The 19113-nt window shown below is 39.8% G+C and overlaps 2 protein-coding genes across 5 annotated transcripts in view; one reads left to right on the top strand and one right to left on the bottom strand.

Annotated features, from left to right (window-relative positions):
- Positions 1–1257: 1257 nt before the first annotated feature.
- LOC117902972 (eukaryotic translation initiation factor 4 gamma 3) overlaps positions 1258–19113 on the bottom strand; it is a 20348-nt gene continuing 2492 nt past the window's right edge. For 3 of the 4 annotated variants that reach the window (XM_034814631.1, XM_034814632.1, XM_034814630.1), the window contains 14 exons: positions 16015–16740; positions 12500–13147; positions 12203–12389; positions 12029–12140; positions 11910–11962; positions 3837–6244; positions 3353–3599; positions 3143–3300; positions 2384–2873; positions 2104–2327; positions 1894–2040; positions 1598–1820; positions 1437–1538; positions 1258–1368 (listed from right to left, as the gene is read on the bottom strand). In XM_034814631.1, coding sequence (XP_034670522.1) covers positions 1307–1368; positions 1437–1538; positions 1598–1820; positions 1894–2040; positions 2104–2327; positions 2384–2873; positions 3143–3300; positions 3353–3599; positions 3837–6244; positions 11910–11962; positions 12029–12140; positions 12203–12389; positions 12500–13147; positions 16015–16740 — 5787 coding nt within the window. In that variant the 3' untranslated portion in view covers positions 1258–1306. The remainder of the gene's footprint in view (positions 1369–1436; positions 1539–1597; positions 1821–1893; positions 2041–2103; positions 2328–2383; positions 2874–3142; positions 3301–3352; positions 3600–3836; positions 6245–11909; positions 11963–12028; positions 12141–12202; positions 12390–12499; positions 13148–16014; positions 16741–19113) is intronic. The other variant, XM_034814633.1, reaches the window with a different exon arrangement.
- LOC117902975 (metabotropic glutamate receptor) overlaps positions 9932–19113 on the top strand; it is a 21799-nt gene continuing 12617 nt past the window's right edge. Inside the window, exons 1-2 of the mRNA XM_034814635.1 lie at positions 9932–9944; positions 16410–16415. The gene's annotated coding sequence lies outside the window, so the exon portion shown is untranslated. The remainder of the gene's footprint in view (positions 9945–16409; positions 16416–19113) is intronic.

Raw genomic sequence — 19113 nt, 5'->3', positions numbered from 1 at the left:
ACGCCATTCCGTAGGGAATGACCATATCTATCAGATCATCAAATCCTATTGGATCCTATTGGATCATTATTATGGCCACAATGAAGAAATTAATTTGCAGTGGCTAAACCCACTCCGTTCCGCAGCTTATATTTGTTTTTTTCACAATCTCTCAGTCACACTATGCTGCTGCAGTGTGCGGCCTCTGCCGTGACTCTGTAGTGTGTGGCTCTTGGGAAGGGGGTCGAGCTAAAGGAGTGTGTTTGCGTGAGAAGTAATGTAGATGTAGATGACAGATGAAGAAAAAATGTATAATTTGACAAAAAACCGCTCGTTTTTACTTTCAGAGTTGCGAACGTTTTCTACTTAAAGTATACATTTTTTCATAAGGTATGTTTTAAATTGTTTAAAACGCAACTAAATGGTTTTATATGATTAAAACATCACAAAGTGGAGAAAAAAATAATACCTTCATACTATACCATTCACCCACCCAGTCTACTGAAGCCATATTGATATTGAGTGGATTTTTGCATAGGATAAAACTGGCGTTTTAACAAATTTCACTTGTTGCCTGTGCAGATTCCTAGTTTCCTGTATAATTTTGTTTGGAATAGTGTTTTTGAAGTAATTATTTAGTTATTTGACGAAGCACACAGTGTGGTCTGGTCAGAATGATAACGTCATTGGCGGCCTCTGATCTTTAATTGAATCTTTCAATTTTTAAAGTAAAATACGCATTTGATGAATCCGTTTGTCGTTTTTCACCATTAAAAACATTATATTTAAAACATTATCTTTCTTTCAAGTTACAAATAGATGGATAATCTCTTAGAGATAGAAACATAATCGATTATTCATTTAAATCTATAAGCTGTACTGGGTAATTATATTTTCACGTTGTTTTTTTCACTTTCAAATTGGGTTTCGTATAAATTTTCTGAACTTGCCATAGCGTACATTTTGTAACTGGCTATTTAGAAATCGAATTGGCGATTTAGACTAGCCGAAGCAATTCTTGTCCCTTAGTGTGGTGTCCTATAGCTATATTGTAAGAGCAACCAATTATAATTAGGAATTTCCTCTGGGTTCGCTTTATTTTACATATGTTATACACTTTCCTTTCATATTATTGCATGTACTCGTAATGCAAGGACCGCAATCTCTATTGAGATAAGTCCATATTGAATCAAAGTTATACTGATAAAGATCTTTCCTTCACAGTGCGATTTCTGTTTAATTAACTTTATTACAAATTTAAAGATATGGGTTTTTTTGTATTCCCCTAACGCGATGTTTCTGTCAACTCTCCGAGTACTGTGCTGCTTTAGTTGGCTTCATCATTTAATAATGAGTTAAAGAAGGGATTAAGACTTTTAACAGCCACGCCTAATAAGGAAAATATAATTAAAATCAAGTATTTATAGAAAGAGCGTGAGTTTGTAGCTGTATCTTACCCTTGCCTGCTGATTGATCCTTTGAATCACGCCACTTGCATAGCGACTCTTTCTGTATAACATAGGTATCATATAGCTCACCAATTAGTTCACTCAATAGTCCTAAAATCAAGAAATCAGATCAAGAAACATTCTATATGCATATGTATGTATTTTCGTACCTCTAGGATGCTCTAAGCTATGCACCAATAGCTGCATAGCATAAAGGCATTCCAATTGATGATCTTCATGCGAGTCGATGTATCGCTGCAAAACTGGTATGCAAAACTTTTGGAAGACTTCGGGCTCAAGTTTGTAGCTGTTGTCTTTGTAGACAATAGCAAAATTACTCAACGTTTCAGTCAAGCCTCTAATAAACAGTTTATCAGCAACCAAAATATTGCCCTGAGAGCATATCCCAATATCGAATTTTGTTCATTATTAAATCACGAATACTTAAAACAACTTCGAGACTTACGTTACTGTAATCGATTATGCAGTCTGCCGTCGCTCCTTCCTTTAACAAATGCTCTATATGTTCTATCACATTATTAACGTGCTTCTCTGAGGTTTCGCGCTGCTCAATCACTGGCGACTTCGACTCGTTTTCCACATACTCTAGTCTCTGTTTGAAATGACATACATAATTGAAGTTACATCTGCATATTCATTTGTATGAAAAACTTACATTGGTTTCAATGAATTCGATAACTTCGTTGTCAGGCATAAAGTCGGACCAGTGCAGATTAAACTTGATCCACATGGAACGAGTGAAATTCGGTCCTACTTCTCGTGTACAATATGTCAAATAGGTTTTGAGGAACTTTTTACCCACGTTTGATGGGCTGTTTTCTTTCAGATTATTGTTCCACAGATCTGATACCGTCAATATTTTCTTCACAATTAGTGGCCCTGCGAAGAATTCAATTAACGATATGTCAAAAATGGATGTCATCCTATTACATTACCGGCAAATTGCAGAATATAGAGCCAGAGCTCTGGAATATCAAAAATTAAATCATTTGCGCACTCGGCAAATTCTTTGTACGCCAGTCTAAAATGATCCACGGAGATGTAGTTCTGTTGAATGAGATGCGCCACAGTAATGGCCAGATACCTCCTGTACTGTTTGCCTACATCCGCCAGATGCAAATAGTCGGTTAATATGTAGTACAAGAAACCACAACGCATGTCCTCTGGTATCCGTTTCATACACGCAACTACCGTCGGAGTCACACTCTTAGACGCTGCAGCCAGCTCAATCATTTCCGAGACAACCGCCTTGATCAGCTTTATGTCAGCTTGACTGGGCTCGCTGAACACGGCCACCGGGGCCACAGATCTATTTATCTGCACGGGCGTTGTAGCGGCACTGGAACTGGACGTAGCTGACTGCTGATCGCCACCTCTGTAAAGCCCACCCACGTTGACAGCAGAGCTTCCCAGTGAGGTTTGTGCCTGTTTGTAAAAATTACAATTATTACAAATACAATTATTCATTAGAAACCAAGAAAATAATTTTGATTCACTTTGTCTGTCATGTCTCAACTAAAAAATTTTGTTCCGTTCCTGCCGTCAAACAACGTTCAAGCCACTTGCAGTTTCATTTTCGCTGCCACTTGTAGTTCGCGTTTTGACGACTATTAGAACCGTGCCGATTAAATTACGGCTGTTCCCTTTGCTGATCCCAACAGATTGTGAAAAATACGCAGGAATTGGCTATTTACCTTGCCACTAATTCGAGCTGATGGTGCCTGTTGTGTATATTTTGAGTGACTAGCAGACTTCTGAACTGAAGAGTTCATCAAGCCACGACCCTGCTGTCCAGCGCGAGAGGATGAATTTTCTCGCGATCCCTGTGATGATCCAGTTCTCGAGTTGATACCTAATAAATCGGCATTTATTTTGAGCTCAACACCACAAAATGCTAACAGTACCTCTATCGCCATAACGATCACGCTCCATAGATCCCTTGCTATATGATCCCTTGTTTCTGGGGCCACTGCGGTCACGGTCACGATCCCGTTCGCTGCTGTTCTTATCCACTAGGGACGACAACACTGCGAAGGGATTGGATGGCGTAGTTGTCGGAGCAGAACATTGTCTCGCAGCATTGGTATTCCAAATAAATTGTGTGACACCACCCATTTTTTTGTTCTCTAAGTTTTGGTTTAGTTGTAATGTCTGAAAATAAATGAATGAGATAAACAACCAAACTAAGGTACTGTGTAAATAAACCAAATTGATAAGCGATAAGCAGCTTTAAATATTTATGATGAAAATGCATATATATCTGAAATTTGAACCTCCCACCTACTGGGGTTCTGATTCTGGCCAAGACCATTTCCACTACATTTGATACAAATAATTGATACAACTATTTATGAACTATGAACTATTTTTAAGAAAAACTCGTCTTACCAGACCCTCCAGTTTGTTGCTATCAACCGCTTGCGAGCGGCTACCCTTGCTTGTTTGCACGTGCCATGTATTGTCATCGTTGTTTCCATTAGAATGACCAGCACCACTGGAGCTATTGCCACCGGCCCCGTTGTTTTGCTGCTGGTTTCGCAGGCTTCCGTTGTCTCCACGCTGGCTGTGACTGCCAGAATAGCCGCTGCCAGAGCGAGAGTCTCCGAATCGAGCATTGCTGCGATCGTCCCGCTTTCCCGATCCTCCCTGGGACACAACGGGGGTACTGCCGGAGAGCGGACCAAAGTATTGTGCCGATAGTTGCTCGTTCTTGGTCTCCTTTTCGATTTGTCCCATTGTCTTGGGTGCCTCGTTGCGCGTCGATTGCCATTTGTTTTTCCGCAGATCTATAACATCTTGGAGCATAAACCGCACGCGGGAGCTAACTTTTGCGCCGTCTTTATCGCTCTTGGAGGCGATTGCCTGCATTTTGGCTATTGACTTTTCCAGCGAATAGCATCGTGACGGATCCTTTGAACTGACGGGGGTCTGCTCGAACTTAGCCCCGACGGTTGTCAGTAGTTTGCAGAGGCACTCGAGCATATCCTCTGACTGCGGGTTTAGCAGTGTGTCAATGCAGGAGTATATGATCTTTCCAGTCAGCATGGATATCTTAAAGAGCTCCCCGATAAACCGAACTGTGCCTCCGGAGCGTCTACGTATTTTCCTCTCTTCCTCCTCCAGGAGTGCTTCTAGCTCCGCTTTTTCGTTCTGATCGTTGCACTTCTTTATCTTATCCACAATTGGTTGCAGTTTCTTCTCCTTTGCGGTGCTCTGTGAGACGTTCTGCGTAAACTCCCGCTCCGTTTTGTCCAACAAGGCATTCCGGAAGTGTGCCAGATTTGACTTCGTACCGCTCTCCATACGCTCGTCGCGAGCTTTCACCTCACTTATAAGCCGATGGCACAGCCTGGCGTACGAAACCGAAAAGTTTGGTTCATCGATGGCCTTCTCAAAAACCAAGACAATAACCTCATCCATCTTGTCAGGCGTATCAATCTTCAATTTGATAATCTCCTCGACCAGCGTATCGAACCTCTCGGGGGTTAGCTTATTCAGAATTCCCCTAACTCGTCGCACCAACTCATCCTTCTCCTGAGTGGCCTTTACGTCTGCGCTGCTGTCAGACTTATTTACGGCTCGTGGACGCCATGCATTCTCGTTCTGATTCAGTTTTACGTCCTGGTTTAGCGACAGGTTGACATGAATCATACCCTTCATGCTGCTCCTGCCACCGCCACCCTGCACACCGGACATCGACACTTGTTTGCCAATGAATCCACCGCCCGACTCGCTGTTGCGACCTCCAATCACACCAACCATTGACTGCACTCGCTTATTGTTGTTGTTGTTGTTGCGGATGAACGACGGCATTAAGTTTGGTTGGGGCAGTATCGAGACGTTCTTTACTTCCGGTTGTATACGAGAGGCCTTTGCCTCGCGAAGCTGCAGAAGCTGCTCGCGATCGTACTGCTTCTTTCCACTGGGATTGCTGGGCGACCATTGTCCCTCATTGTAATTAATCAACGATGCTAAAACTGTCTCTGCGCCTGTGGCTGTGCCAGTGTCTTCTGGTTCCAGTTGCACTTTAATATCTGCTTGAAGTTTGGGATCGGAAACCGGTTCATGCTCAGGCTGATTCTCAAGCTCATGCTGATGCTCAGGCTGTGACTCTGTCTCGGGTGGATCTGGCTTTGCCTCAGGCTTACGCTCGGAATCGTCTTTCGCGGCAACACTGGACTGCGTTTCTAGTGCCAGCTCAGGTAGAGGCGTTGTATCCATTACACCTTTTGGTAAATGTTCTTTAGTCGTTGTTTCTCCTACTGTTTTGGGCTGTCGGCTCTGGGTCTCCGTACAAATCTCTTCTGCTAATGCCATCGGCGCTCGATCAATTTCATCGGTTGCACTTTCGAAGGTTGGTCCCTGCTGTTTATGCTGCGCCTCGCCCTGGTGAGCCTGGCTTAGAACTAAGCTTTCCTCAGCTGCGTTTTTTGATATTTCTGTTGATGGGAAGAGGCTGTGGATCGGCTTGGCCTCGACAGAAGCGACCGTAACAGCATCAATACGCGATGTCTCTGACAGTTTGGCAACGTCTACAGACTGATTTTTTGCTGTCTCTGAATGCTGCAATTCGGTTAAAAGGTTATCGGCGGACTGAACAGCGTCTGAATTAATAGTTGCAATGTTGGTTTCCTCCGATGCGGCGCCTGGCACTTCCGCTGTAATCTGAGAAAGCGGTGGCTCCTGTTTAATCTCCTGGGAAGTGGATGCAGTCTGATACGATTGTTTTTTTTGGGTAGCCTCCTTGGTTGTTTTGGTTGCAGCTCCTGGTTTTGCACCTGCATCATCTGCATCAGCTGGATAGAATAAATTATAAAGCATACATTTGTTTTGTTAATTGTGTGTGCTGTGCAAAAATTAAATAAAACAAATAATAACTATTAATTCTTAACATACCCGGTACTCGAAGAGTAAATAGGGTATAATGTATTTTTGGGGAATAACGGATGTACATACATACATACATATGTAACGCACAGAAGGAAAAGTTTCGGCCCCATAAAGTATACATATTCTTCATCAGCATCAATAGCCGAGTCGATAGAGCCATGTCTGTCTGTCCGTCCGTCTTGTTGAGCTCCTGGATCTCAGGGAGCATAAAAGCTAGAGCCACCAAATTTTGCATCCATACTTCTGTATGCTCACACTGTTGCAAGTGTATTTAAAAAATGAGCCCCGCCCCATTCCGCCCCCGCAAAAGGGCGAAAACCTCCCAAACCTACAATTTTGAAGATAAAATAAAACTAATAACGACATTCCGTAGGGAATGACCATATCTATCAGATCACTAAATCCGATTGGATTATTATTATAGCCACAATGAAGAAATTAATTTACAGCTAAAACCCACCCCGTCCCGCAGCTTATATTTGTTTTTTTCACATTCTCTCATTCACACTCTGCTTCGCGCAGTGTGAGGCCTCTGCCTCTGCCGCGAGTCTGCAGTGTGTGGGTCTAGGGAAGGGGGGCGAGCTAGAGGAGCATGTTGGTGTGAGAAGCGTTGTTGATGTGCATAGATGACAGATGAGGAAAAAATTAAAAATTTGACAAAACAGCGCTCATGTGCAAATGTAGTACTTAGTGCCGGGTAGAAAAGTTGTGACGCGTGAGAAGCGTCTCACACGTCCCTTCTCGTTTTTCTTTTATATTCTAGTACTCATCATTGTTCCCTACTGTACGTAACCTTATGATTTTTTCAAGTTTTAAAATTTTATTTTTTTCTACATCTGTCACCTACATTAATTCCCACACTAACACGCCAGTTTGGGTCGCCCCTCTCCAGCAAAGTCGCTCACTACTCGAGGCAGAGCATGAGAAAAAAAAAAAAACTGGGGGGTAGGCAGCTTTTTAAATATACAAAGTTTTTTAAACCAGATCTAAAATACTTAAGTTATGTGAAAAATAAAAACCGATACCTCTGAAAAAAGCTTTAAAAAAATAACAGATTTTAAAAATGGTTCAAAAAAAGTTCTGCCATAGAAAACAAAAAATTGTTATCAGACCATTTCTAACCCACATATCTTTCATTAAAAGTGGGTTCCTTCGTTTAATTGATCAAAAACGACTAAAATTATTATATACATTGTAAATGTACGTAAATGTACATGTAGGTTAGGTTAGGTTGAGGCGGCTGTCGGGGTTGTCAGAGACCCGACACACCTAGGCCGGTTTCGGCCCATTGTGATACCGCTAAATGTACATGTAAATCTATGTACATTATAATCAATAATGTAAATCAATCAATAATGTAGTCATTATATGTACATATACTTTAATTCGTTTAAATATTGTGCGATTATTAAAATGCCGGTTGTTTTATTCATTCATGCCGAATGTATACCTCAGATATACAGTAAATGTATGTCCGAAGCAAACAGAAACTACGAGAACATCGGCCCGTTAGATTAAATCAAATGTTAACAAAAAAATTAAAAGTATCCAAAATAGAATACGAATGAACATTACGTATAAGTAGCATTTTGGTGACTAGATGGGCAAAGCTAGATTTATATACATGCATTTCCATACAATTCGGCGTAATGATGAATTGAAAGAGGTAGATATCTACAGCTGGGTGTATACTAAGTAATGGGAGCACTCTGCAGGGGTCCTAAAATTCTCAATGATTTCAGCTAGTGCATACAAATTTAGTATACATGTATGTATATGGCTCCAAAACTTGTTCTCTATCTGGTGTGTACACAAGCCCAAACTATTAACACTCTTGCATTTCTGGAGCAACAGGTATAAATGAGTTTGATTGATACTACAATACCATTTTATTTCCCCAGGTTCTGAAAAGAATGACATTTCAAAGTGAATACACTTCACAGGCGACTATAGACAAATGAATAAAACATACATATGTATAATAAAGAGTATAGATAAAAATATAATAACAAATGAAAAGCATTCTAATAGATGTCTAGTAGGTAATAAATAATCTACAGAGGGTTGGTTCTAGCGTCCCCAAAAAGTTAAACATTATATATACATATGTATGTACATATGTACATTCATAAAAATAATACGATTGTGTGTATACATATATGTGTACATGTACATATATAAGTATTTTATTCATCTTCGACGTGCGTTCTCTTACCGACAAACTGTCGCGCTGTTGCCTAGGCGCTATAGATAGACACAGATATCGAATCACACTAACACTCACGCACCCAGACACAGTGATCACATCGAACCAATTCGCTACGAACCGAATTACGAACGGAGCAACATAGAAAGACGTCCGCCGACCGACTGCCCCTAGTCGATGGCGATCTATAAAGAGAAGGTCTAAACACACTCGCATCAATTATTATTCAGCTACGCACAGCGATTGAGCATGTGTGCGGAATCGAACTAATGAATGAACGAACACACACAGAAATGACCAGAAGTGACCACGTTGCAATGCCGAAAGTTTTTTATTTTTTTTGCCTCGGACAAACTTTTGATTAGAGCCAATGTAAACCAAAAACTAAATAAGTAGATATTCCACGGGTATTTAAAACGACAAAACATAGAACATATGTATAAAGAAAGAGATTTTATTTCATTGTCATTTCTGTTTTGTATGTTCACACGTATTCCTAATATTCGTGTTTCTATTCATCAAATTAAGTTGCGTAAGACCCTACAGTTTTAGACGTTGTCCTGATCGAACTTTTTTTTCTTTATTTGGTTTATTGCAATGAATTAAAAAAGGGCTCGGCACGGCCCTATCCCTGGGGTGCGGAACAAGGCGCTGCTTCTGCGCTGCCCTCACGTACACGCGTATTACAGTGATTCGTACCAATGCCAATAAAGTGAAATGTTCCGTTTTGCGTGCGTCTTCGCACACAAACGCAAAAACGGCTCTTTAATTGTATGGGTGCCGAGCCCTGAAATAAAATCATATTGTGTTTCGATTAATTTGGGTCTTAATTTGATTGAAATAGGTTTTCACGGTTTCGAGTCTTTTTCCGTGCAAACCGGGTCCCTTAGAAATGCGGAGAAGTTAAAGTTCGGTCAGAGCTCACGGCATATGTGGCGACACTTGGGTTTGGTTACATTTGGTCTACTAGTAGACCACTGGGGTGGAGTTGAACGACATGATCTTGATTCTGGAAAACAAATGCAGAATATTACGATCCATATTTTTGGGACAACTTGACGGAGCTTGAGCAAAAATAATGGGGCATATTCGGGTTTACCTCGCTAAGTATCAAACGGCGACCAAAGCTAGCGAAATTTCACAAGTTTGTTAGGCACCCTGTCTTTAATAATATTCAGTTAGAAATAATAAAGAAATATGTCAAACCAACCAACAGTCATCTTAAAAAGGCTGCCTGTATGTATGCTTTGTATGCTTCTTATTAGCTATTTTTTAACCGATACAAGAAAAGTTTAGGGTTATATTAGATTTGTGTTCGAAGGTGTGTGCAACGCACAGAAGGGAAGTGTACTCACCATATAAAGTATTTACACTACTGTTCACTTGAATATAACTTTTTTGTTGTACTTTTTTATTTTGCAAGACTTTCTGTACTGGTACAGCCTGGCATTTTTTGGTATATCCGATACTCTAAGAGTAAATAGGGTATATTGTATTTGTGGGGAAAAAATGTAACAGAAGGAAGCGTTTCGGAGTGCAGCACTTTTTCTTATTTTTTGCACATTCTCCCATTCCACACTCTCCTTCGTGTAGGGTGCGTCTCTATAGGAGGCGGGCAAGCTAAAAGAGCGAGTTGGCGTAAGAAGTGATGTAGATGTAGATGACATATTTAGAAAAAATGTCAAATGTCAAATGTAAAATTAAAACAAAAAAACAATAAGGTACAGATATACCAACTGAGTATAAATGGTGTGACGCGTAAGAAGCGTCTCACACCTCCCTTCTCGTTCTCAACAAGCATGAGGCAGATTGTGGAATGAGAGAATATGCAAAATATAAGAAAAGCTGCTGGACGTGGTGGGGATAGCCACTGCAAATTAATTTCTTCATTCTTGATATAATAATGATCCTAGCTGATCCCAATGATCCATATCTGATAGATATGGTCATTCCCTACAGAATGGCGTTTTTAGTTTTCTTTTATCTTCAAAATTGTAGCTTTGTGCGGTTTTGTACTTTTGCAAGGGGGGGTTGGGAAAGGGGGAGAGGCTAATTTTTTCAATAATCTTGTAACAGGGTAACAGGGATGCAAAATTTAGTGGCTCTAGCTTTTATAGTCTCTGAGATCCAGGCGCTCAACAAGACGGACGGACAGACAGACATGGCTCTATCGACTCGGCTATTGATGCTGATCCAGAATATATTTACTTAATGGGGTCAGAAAAGTTTCCTTCTGTGCGTTACATACACCCGTTATTCGCACAAATACAAAATACCCTATTTACTCTTCGAGTACCGGGTATAAAAACGTGCTATTACGACCATGAGGAAATTTTCTTTATGTTTTGTTTTAAAAAAGAATAACCAACTCTTGCCCAACTGTCAGGTTTAAAACGTTGGTTATGTGTGCCCGAATACACAACAAAATTCTTCTAAACATCTTGTTCCCTTTTTATATGACTTTCGGTTGTTCTGGTCGTCGGAGAGTTCGTTTGAGAGTTCAATTGAGACCTTACTTTCACCAACTAAAGACTAAATGGCTGATAAATCAAATCGATTTCAATCATTATTATATTTCATATCTTAAATATACCTCTGTAAAACAAAACCTCTAATGTAGTAAAGGGATTTACATAACAAATACGGAAGTGGCTTTCGAGGCGACCGACTTAAACTCAGCGAGTGGTAACAGCAAATATATTTCATCATTCTGACTGTTAGGTTAGGTTAGGTTGAGGCGGCTGTCGGGGATTGTCAGAGACCCGACACACTTAGGCCGGTTTCGGCCCATTGTGACACCGCATGTTTCGCTCCCTTCTCTCCCGTGAGACCCTATTTTATCCATTATCCCATCCGGATGCCCTTATGAAGCCTGCGATCCGTCTGGGACTTATTGTAGACATGTTTGACTGTTATAGTGATCCAATCTGATTATAATTCGGGAGTCTGATAGATATGGTTATTCTCTTCGGAACTGCGATTTCCTTAAAACTGTGGAAATCACAGATTTTCGTCCTTTAAGGGGCCAAGTTGCCATTTTCCGTTTTTTTTCTGAAGAATCTTGGCAATCTGCTTTTTTAAATCGACTTTAATATGCAAGAGGTCAATAAAAACCAACAATCCTCAATCATTTTGACCAAACCAAAAATGTCCATTTAGTACAATTTTACGCTCAGAATTGAATAAAGATGGTTTTCCGCTTTTCTTTTTCATTTAAGTTGTTTGGAAAATTCTAATCTTTAAAACATGTAAAAATGGTAGCCATTCATTTCTAAACATTCGAGAATTTTCATAACAAATGTTCCACGACATGTACATAGAAAGTTCTTACTATTTTGACTAGTATACTAATTTCGTTTACTTACAAGTGGTAAAGACAGGGGACTCAGATACGTTTTTTGGAGAGACTATGGGGATTCTAGAAGAAGTTGAGTTAAGTTGATAAACATTTGTTAGGTGAAACATGTTAATTTCATATACGTACTTTTTGCTTCTTCCCTTCTGAGGCGTTGGCAATATTTCAACAGATGGTGCATCAGACATGGCGGATACGATTGGAGTCTGCCCGATATCTTGGCGTTGTATGGGCAATTGCTCTAGAAAGTAAAAGATATCAACAATTAAATGCTCAATTAAAAAACGCCCAACGCACTCTCACCTATAGGATAAGGAACGTTGGTCCTCGAGTCTGGAGTGCCTGCCTGCAGTGTTACGTTATTGGAAATATGTATACCAACAGAGTCCTGCGTTGGAATACAAATAGGAGTTTCGGTCAGAACGACAGGAGCCGTCACCGTTGCTGAAGATCCTTGCTCCGAGAAGTCATTGTCCGCAGTCGAGTTGCTCTGTTATGGGGAATATCGTAATCGTAATATTAATAACAAAATATATATAATATTATGAAAATATCGTAGAAGATTAAAGACAATCAATAATCAATGGTAGTTTTACTTGCCTTATCGAAATCGTCCAATATATTTTTCTTGGTGGTCGGATCGATGATTTGCAAACGATGCTGACGTCGACGTCTATTCGCTGGCTGCGACTGAACTGACGGAGGTTGCACGCTGGTTGGCATCCCACCGACTCCCACCATTGGAGCCACGCCAACCTGGCCCACACCACTGCCAGGTCCAGCCACACCTATGACAGTATTCGCCCCTTGTTGAACAGTGCTTGTAAGCAACTGCAGCTGTGTCGAGCTGGCCCCGGGACCAGCCAGCGGCCCATTGGGCCCGGACTGTACCGGTGACATGGTGTTGCCCACATTCGTATTGACTGTTACGGCGCTACGGGTATGTGGCGGCGGCTGCTGCTGGAGTGCCGACATATACTGGTACTGGTAGTAGGGTATTGGAGGGGGCGCATATTGCAGGTGAGAAGCTGGAAATGTTTGTTGTCGCGGGTTGTATTGAGTGTACGGCTGCAGCACCATATTCTGGTGTATTGCCTGTTGATACATAGGTTGTACATGGACGTGACGGGTGCCGCCGGCGCCACCGCCACGTGGAGCATTAGACGCCGGGGGTGGTCCTCGAAATATGCCACCGCTTGGTTGATTTGAACGGGAGTTCCCTGAACTGTTGTTTCCCGTTGACACGTACTGAAAATGTGTAAAATTAGTTAATACAAATATCATGGTTTGTGCTGGGTTCTGGACATGAAGTCAAAATTATAAAATATAAATATTTGTACTATCTTCCGCCCGTGGATTTTGCGCACTTATAACTACAATATTTTGTATTTCATTATTTTTCGTTGTATTCATTAATTATATTTATATATATAAATATACGAATATTAGTTTTAAACTTGAAAATAAATCACTTTCGAGCTCTTAAATAGGGCCATGATAAAGATGATTTTATATAGAGAGGAGCACTGGTGAGTACATGTTCATGTTCATGCGGTGGCATATTTCGAAGACCATGACTGACTTTCGTCGCCCATAACTTCTAAACGCATAATGCAAACTTAACCAATTTTGAATAGCGAATAGCACTTTTCGTTCTTTGACATATTTGCATATTTGTAAGCAATATGCTTACAGATTTGACGTTAAATATATTTTTATACCCGGTACTCGAAGAGTAAATTGTATTTGTGCACAAAGTGAATGTATGTAACGCACAGAAGGAAACGTTTCCTACCCCATAAAGTATATATATTCTTGATCAGCATCAATAGCCGAGTCGATTGAGCCATGTCTGTCTTTCCGTCCGTCCGTCTGTCCGTCTTGTTTGTCGGCTAGTTCTCAGAGACTATAAGAGCTAGAGCCACCAAATTTTGGCTCCAGACTGCTGTATGCTCACACTGAAACCAGTGTATTTCAAAAATAAGCCACGCCCCTTTCCGCCTCCGCAAAAGGGCGAAAACCTCCCAAAAACCTTCAAAACAATTTTGAAGATAACAGAAAACTAAAAACGCCATTCCGTAGGGAATGACCATATCTATCAGATCACCAAATTGGGATACGATTGGATCATTATTATAGCCACAATGAAGAAATTAATTTGCAGTAGCCAAACCCACCCCGTCCCGCAGCATTCACACTCTGCTTCGCGCTGTTTATGGCCTGGCCCCTGACACGTCACTGCCTCTGCCTCTGCCGCTGCCTCTGCCGCTGACTCTGCCGCGACTCTGCAGTGTGTGTTTCTAGGGGAGGGTGGCGAGCTAAAGGAGCGTGTTGGCGTGAGTAGTGTTGTTGATGTAGATGACAGATGAAGAAAAAATGTAAAATTTGATAAATAACCGCTAAAGTGCAGATGTAGTACTGAGTGCCGGGTATAAAAATTGTGACGCGTAAGAAGCGTCTCACACGTCCCTTCTCGTTTTTTTTATATTCTTGTAATACTAATATCAAATTAAGACATTTCTCATAATAATCAAAGCAGATTTAATGCATTTTTGTTAAATAGTGCCTATTTTGTACCTGAGAATGAAGAAACAATATCTAGAAATTTTAAATATTATTGTGTAGCTCACTGAAAATGGCTATACGATATCTAATACTGCTGAAAAACTTGTCATTAGTCAATCGGTGGTAATCTGAGGGGAAAAGATGCGTAATTTTGTCCCGAAACAGCAAGTCTAAGGTCGCCCTAAGGCGCTAACAGACTCAGACGCTATGCTTATAACGTCGCAAATTAGTAATAAGGACTTTTTAAGACCAAAGCATGCTTATTTCGCATTACTGTATATATTTTTTTGTAGAGGGCCAGCGTGCCACCATTTAAAACATCCCCACACCATTTTACATCTACCGGCCTTTGGTTAAGTTTGCATTATGTGTGTTAGTTATGGGTGTCGAAAGTCAGTCATTGTGAACATGTACTCAACAGTGCTCCCCACTGTACATACATATATATGTATATATATTATATATACATTTTTTTTTTTTTCTATTTTGTTTTTTAAAGATTAATAATTAATAATTTATTTATATATGTACGTTTGTATATTGACGAGACCGAAAGTGATTTATTTTCAAGTTTAAAACTAATATTTCTTTTGCGGACCATTGAGCAACCGTCCCTACAATTAGACCCCTGCATGAAAAGTCAATCGAATCAATTAGGCGAGGTTCGGTATTCGGTTTTTTCGGGTAATTATAATCCGAGTCTCGTTAAAAACATATGTATGTATGTATATAATATCGAATCACTCGCCAAAAACAGACCGAACGAAACAGATATCGGCATTTTTACTGTGTCAGATCAGAATATTCTCAGTTTTATTTTGACGCTCACTCTGCTTTGTATTTTCTAATAGAGAGAACGCAACTTAAAAATTTGCTGATCGATTAATAAGATAGTGTTTTGCAATAAATAAGAGAATAAGAGAAATATTCGATGGAAAATTTGTTTTAAGTTGGGCATTGCCATGTGCCCACGAACTCCGTTGTATTTTTTGAGTAATTTCAGACTGCAGTCATCGCAGTGATTTGACTGAAGAAATTATTCACAATGATTCAAATCATTATACAGGATACCATAGCTTTGATTTAATAAATAATATGCAGTTTACAGGGACCTTTACAGAGTGGCCGAGGCACCAACCTTTGCAAATATACATATATAACTATTGGGAATATTACTTTGAAAACTCATTTTATTTATTTCTTCCAGGATACTCTTTAGTTGCAAATTGTTAATTGAAAACTACAAGTTTTTAGGAAAAAGAGAAAAAAAAACTATCAGCGTAAACTTCCCAATAGTTTTTAGAGCTTCCTCTGCATCATCTATTACTAAACACTCTTACAAATAATCGTATTGTTGTATGTAAAAACGGATCACTGGAATCAAATCTAACGTATTTGTTGGTTGCCAAATGAACAGTTTTCGGAAAATAATCGATACGAAGAAGAAGTCTTTGGCATTTTATCAGTAATAAAAAGTTCATTTCAATTATTTTCTTGGTGTGGAAGACACAAGGCGATCGAGTGCCATGTGTGCTTTTTCGATGGATTACCTCTGCCGACGCTGTTTGATAGCTATTGTTTTTGAAATCGAACTTCCTATTAGTATCAATACAACTGACGCCTACGCCGACACCAACAAGATTCTTTTCGTGCATGTACGTCCCAGCGGTGGCTGCACCAATAGCGACACCAATGGTGCTTCCAGTACTTGAACCGTTGCCCACTCCGGCGAGGGAGTTGTTGCTGGCCGCTACCGTACCACTGCCGACGCAGTTCCCATTTTTATTCATGTCCGGAACGCTCATGAATCGAAGATTTCCATCAAGGCTGCCACCAGGTAACGCCCGGTGGCTTGATATATTGTAAATAGCTGTAGAATTCAATTCCCCCGGATTCAAAGAACAGCTGTTCACAGTCATTATATTAGCGCCGTTGCACAGAACAGTGGACTGTTGAGATCCTGCTGGTCCTGGGCCTGCTCCTGCCATGGGCCTGTTCACAACGTTAGCGTAACTTTGTTGCTGCTGCTGTTGTTGCTGCGTGTGCTGGAGGTGATGAGACTGCTGCTGCTGGTGCGTCAAGAGGGCTGACTGGTGAGTGCTCGGCGTTGAAGTCTTTAGTATTGAGACAACATTGTAAGCCTTGCTTATCGAATACTGTGACTGTGACGCCGTGTGGCTGTGCTGCTGCTGTTGAAGGGACTGCTGAAGAGGCTGTGGCTTTGTGGGCGGCACCTGTGGAGCATACTTTTTGGACTTTTTATTGGCTGGCAATATCTACAACAGATCACAAGAGTTGAGATGTTTTTCTGGACTATGAAATTAAAACCAAACTGTATCATTTTCTTTCAAATAAGGTCAAAAGTAAGTAAAGTAACGAAATCCATAAAGGAACATTTACAAAATATCAAATTAAAAGACACCCGCTATTCCAATTCACCATTCTGGACATGTCTGCACCGTTGCATTGTCCCGCTGAACAACTAGGTTTCTTGTCCAAATGTAATCGTTTCTTATTAAAATTCTCATTAAATCTATCCAATAACGATTCTGAAGATAGTCAATGTGCATAATTCCGCGTGCATTAAAAAACAACTGGCTGAATGGCCTTTTTTCGTTTCTTTTCAATTCAAAACTAAAACCAGTTAGCGATGTGGTTGCCTATAGTTCCAGAAACTCTTGGAATTTCAATCTTCAATCGGCCAGCACCATATCGTGAATTTTAAATTTTGTCTGGGAAAGAACCATAATTTGGAGTCCAGGATGTGTTGCATCGTTTTTACTTGTACGGACACAACGAAATACAGTAAAACACTTTCTAACCATTGAAAAATATAGTCCAGACTCTGAGTTTTTTTTTTGAGGTTTTTTTTTGCAAGAGAAAATTTATTTGTGCACAAAATTTACTATTTTAAATTTTGTCTAAAAAATCCAAAAATGACCATGCTAAAACTCCCGTCAAAATGACCAGAGTTGCCAAAACCGTCTGAAACTTTCTCAGCAATTAGCTGAGTCGGTTAGAAATGTGCTATATTGGTAAGGCCGATTACTTTTCAGACCGCCCAAAGCAGTCCTTTAAGGTCTGCACATGGCCGCATTTGCATAACTTTTTATACCCAGTACTAAGAGTACTAATTGAAGTTGAAGTATATTGAAAGTGGATGCATGTATGCAACGCACAGAAGGAAACGTTTCCAAACGTCAGACGAACAGACCAACCTAATTACAGCCATATGGCTTGGATATTACATATGTAGTTACAAGCGTATTTCAAAATTTCGCATCGCGTCCTTCCGCCACATAAAGGGTGAAAATCTCATGTATCCAAAACGTTGAAGATAAGGGAAAAGTAAAAACGCGATCCGTAGAGAATGGCCATATCTATCAGATCACCGAATTTGGACTAGATTGGATCATCATTATAGCCAGATTGAAGAAATTAATTTTCAGTGGCTGCTCCCACCCCGTCCAGCAGTTTTTTTTGTTGTTTTTTTTTTGCACATTTTCTCATCCACACTCTGATTCGTGTAGTTTACGGCTCTGAGTAGGGGAGCGAGATAAAAAAGCGTGCTGGCGTGGCAAGTGATGTAGATGACAGCTAAAGAAAAAATTTAAAATTTGAAAAATATAAAAGACACGTGACACGTCAGAAGCGTCGTCTCTTTGGGGGTATTCTCTAAAAAATTGTATTTTTTTGTTATGGGTTTTTTAGAGGTAGCGGTTTGATTTGTAGATAAACTAAGTTCTTTGATTTGGTCGTAAACGCAACTTCATATTTCCTCTATAAACAAAAACTTAATTTCAAAAAAAAACACTTTTCGAAAACCAGGTAAAACAATTAAAAAGGCTTTTCTGCTGGTACTAGTACTAGTTCAGAGACATTTCAGCCAGGGAAACATCCAAATTAACATCAAAATTTAACAAAAGAGAGAGAACAAATATTCGATTGATCCGAATTTTGTATACACTTATTACTGGCAGAAAAGATCCATGGCAATAGATAAATAATTGTTCTACAAAAATATAATACTAAACATTTCAATATATACAGTTGTGTTTAATGTCAGTGGTGGATTAAAGACCAAATCTGTCCTGATCAGAATATGGGAGGGACCGTAGAGGGATAGCTTTTAAGTATAGAATATAATTCTCATGGACAATTTGAGGATCTTAAAACATTACATAGTGGAAACAAATACGACTGCAGCAAGCTTTATTTGAACTCGTTAAAATACCTTTCAGTTTTATATAATGAAGAATTTTACCAAGCTATTCCAAAAAAAGTTGTCCACAAACATTGTCAGCTAAGCTTCAAATATTATTAAAAAATAAAAATTTACGAAGTTTTGAAGTTTTTGTCTATTATTTTACTTTGAGTCTATTCGAGTGATTGCAAAGTCTGACCATTATACTGTTGGTACTCACACAAAATAATTATTACCAAAAAAACCTTTTTACTTAGAAGTCTAATTATTTACTATTTTTATTCAGAAAGAGGGTTCTGGTTAATGGCGAAAAATATTTTCCCAGTCATTCTTAGCTGGATTTTTAACATGATTTTTCTTAGGGAAAATTCCTGAGTCAATTTCATGGATCAGAAATGTATGTACAGCTGCGGCGTTTGAGGCATAATTCAAATTATCCGAGAGA

This window comes from Drosophila subobscura, chromosome dot, assembly GCF_008121235.1.
Source record: "Drosophila subobscura isolate 14011-0131.10 chromosome dot, UCBerk_Dsub_1.0, whole genome shotgun sequence".
Lineage (NCBI taxonomy): Eukaryota > Metazoa > Arthropoda > Insecta > Diptera > Drosophilidae > Drosophila > Drosophila subobscura.
The sequence above is the reverse complement of the archived record's forward strand: the minus strand, read 5'-3'. Positions and strand labels throughout refer to the sequence as shown.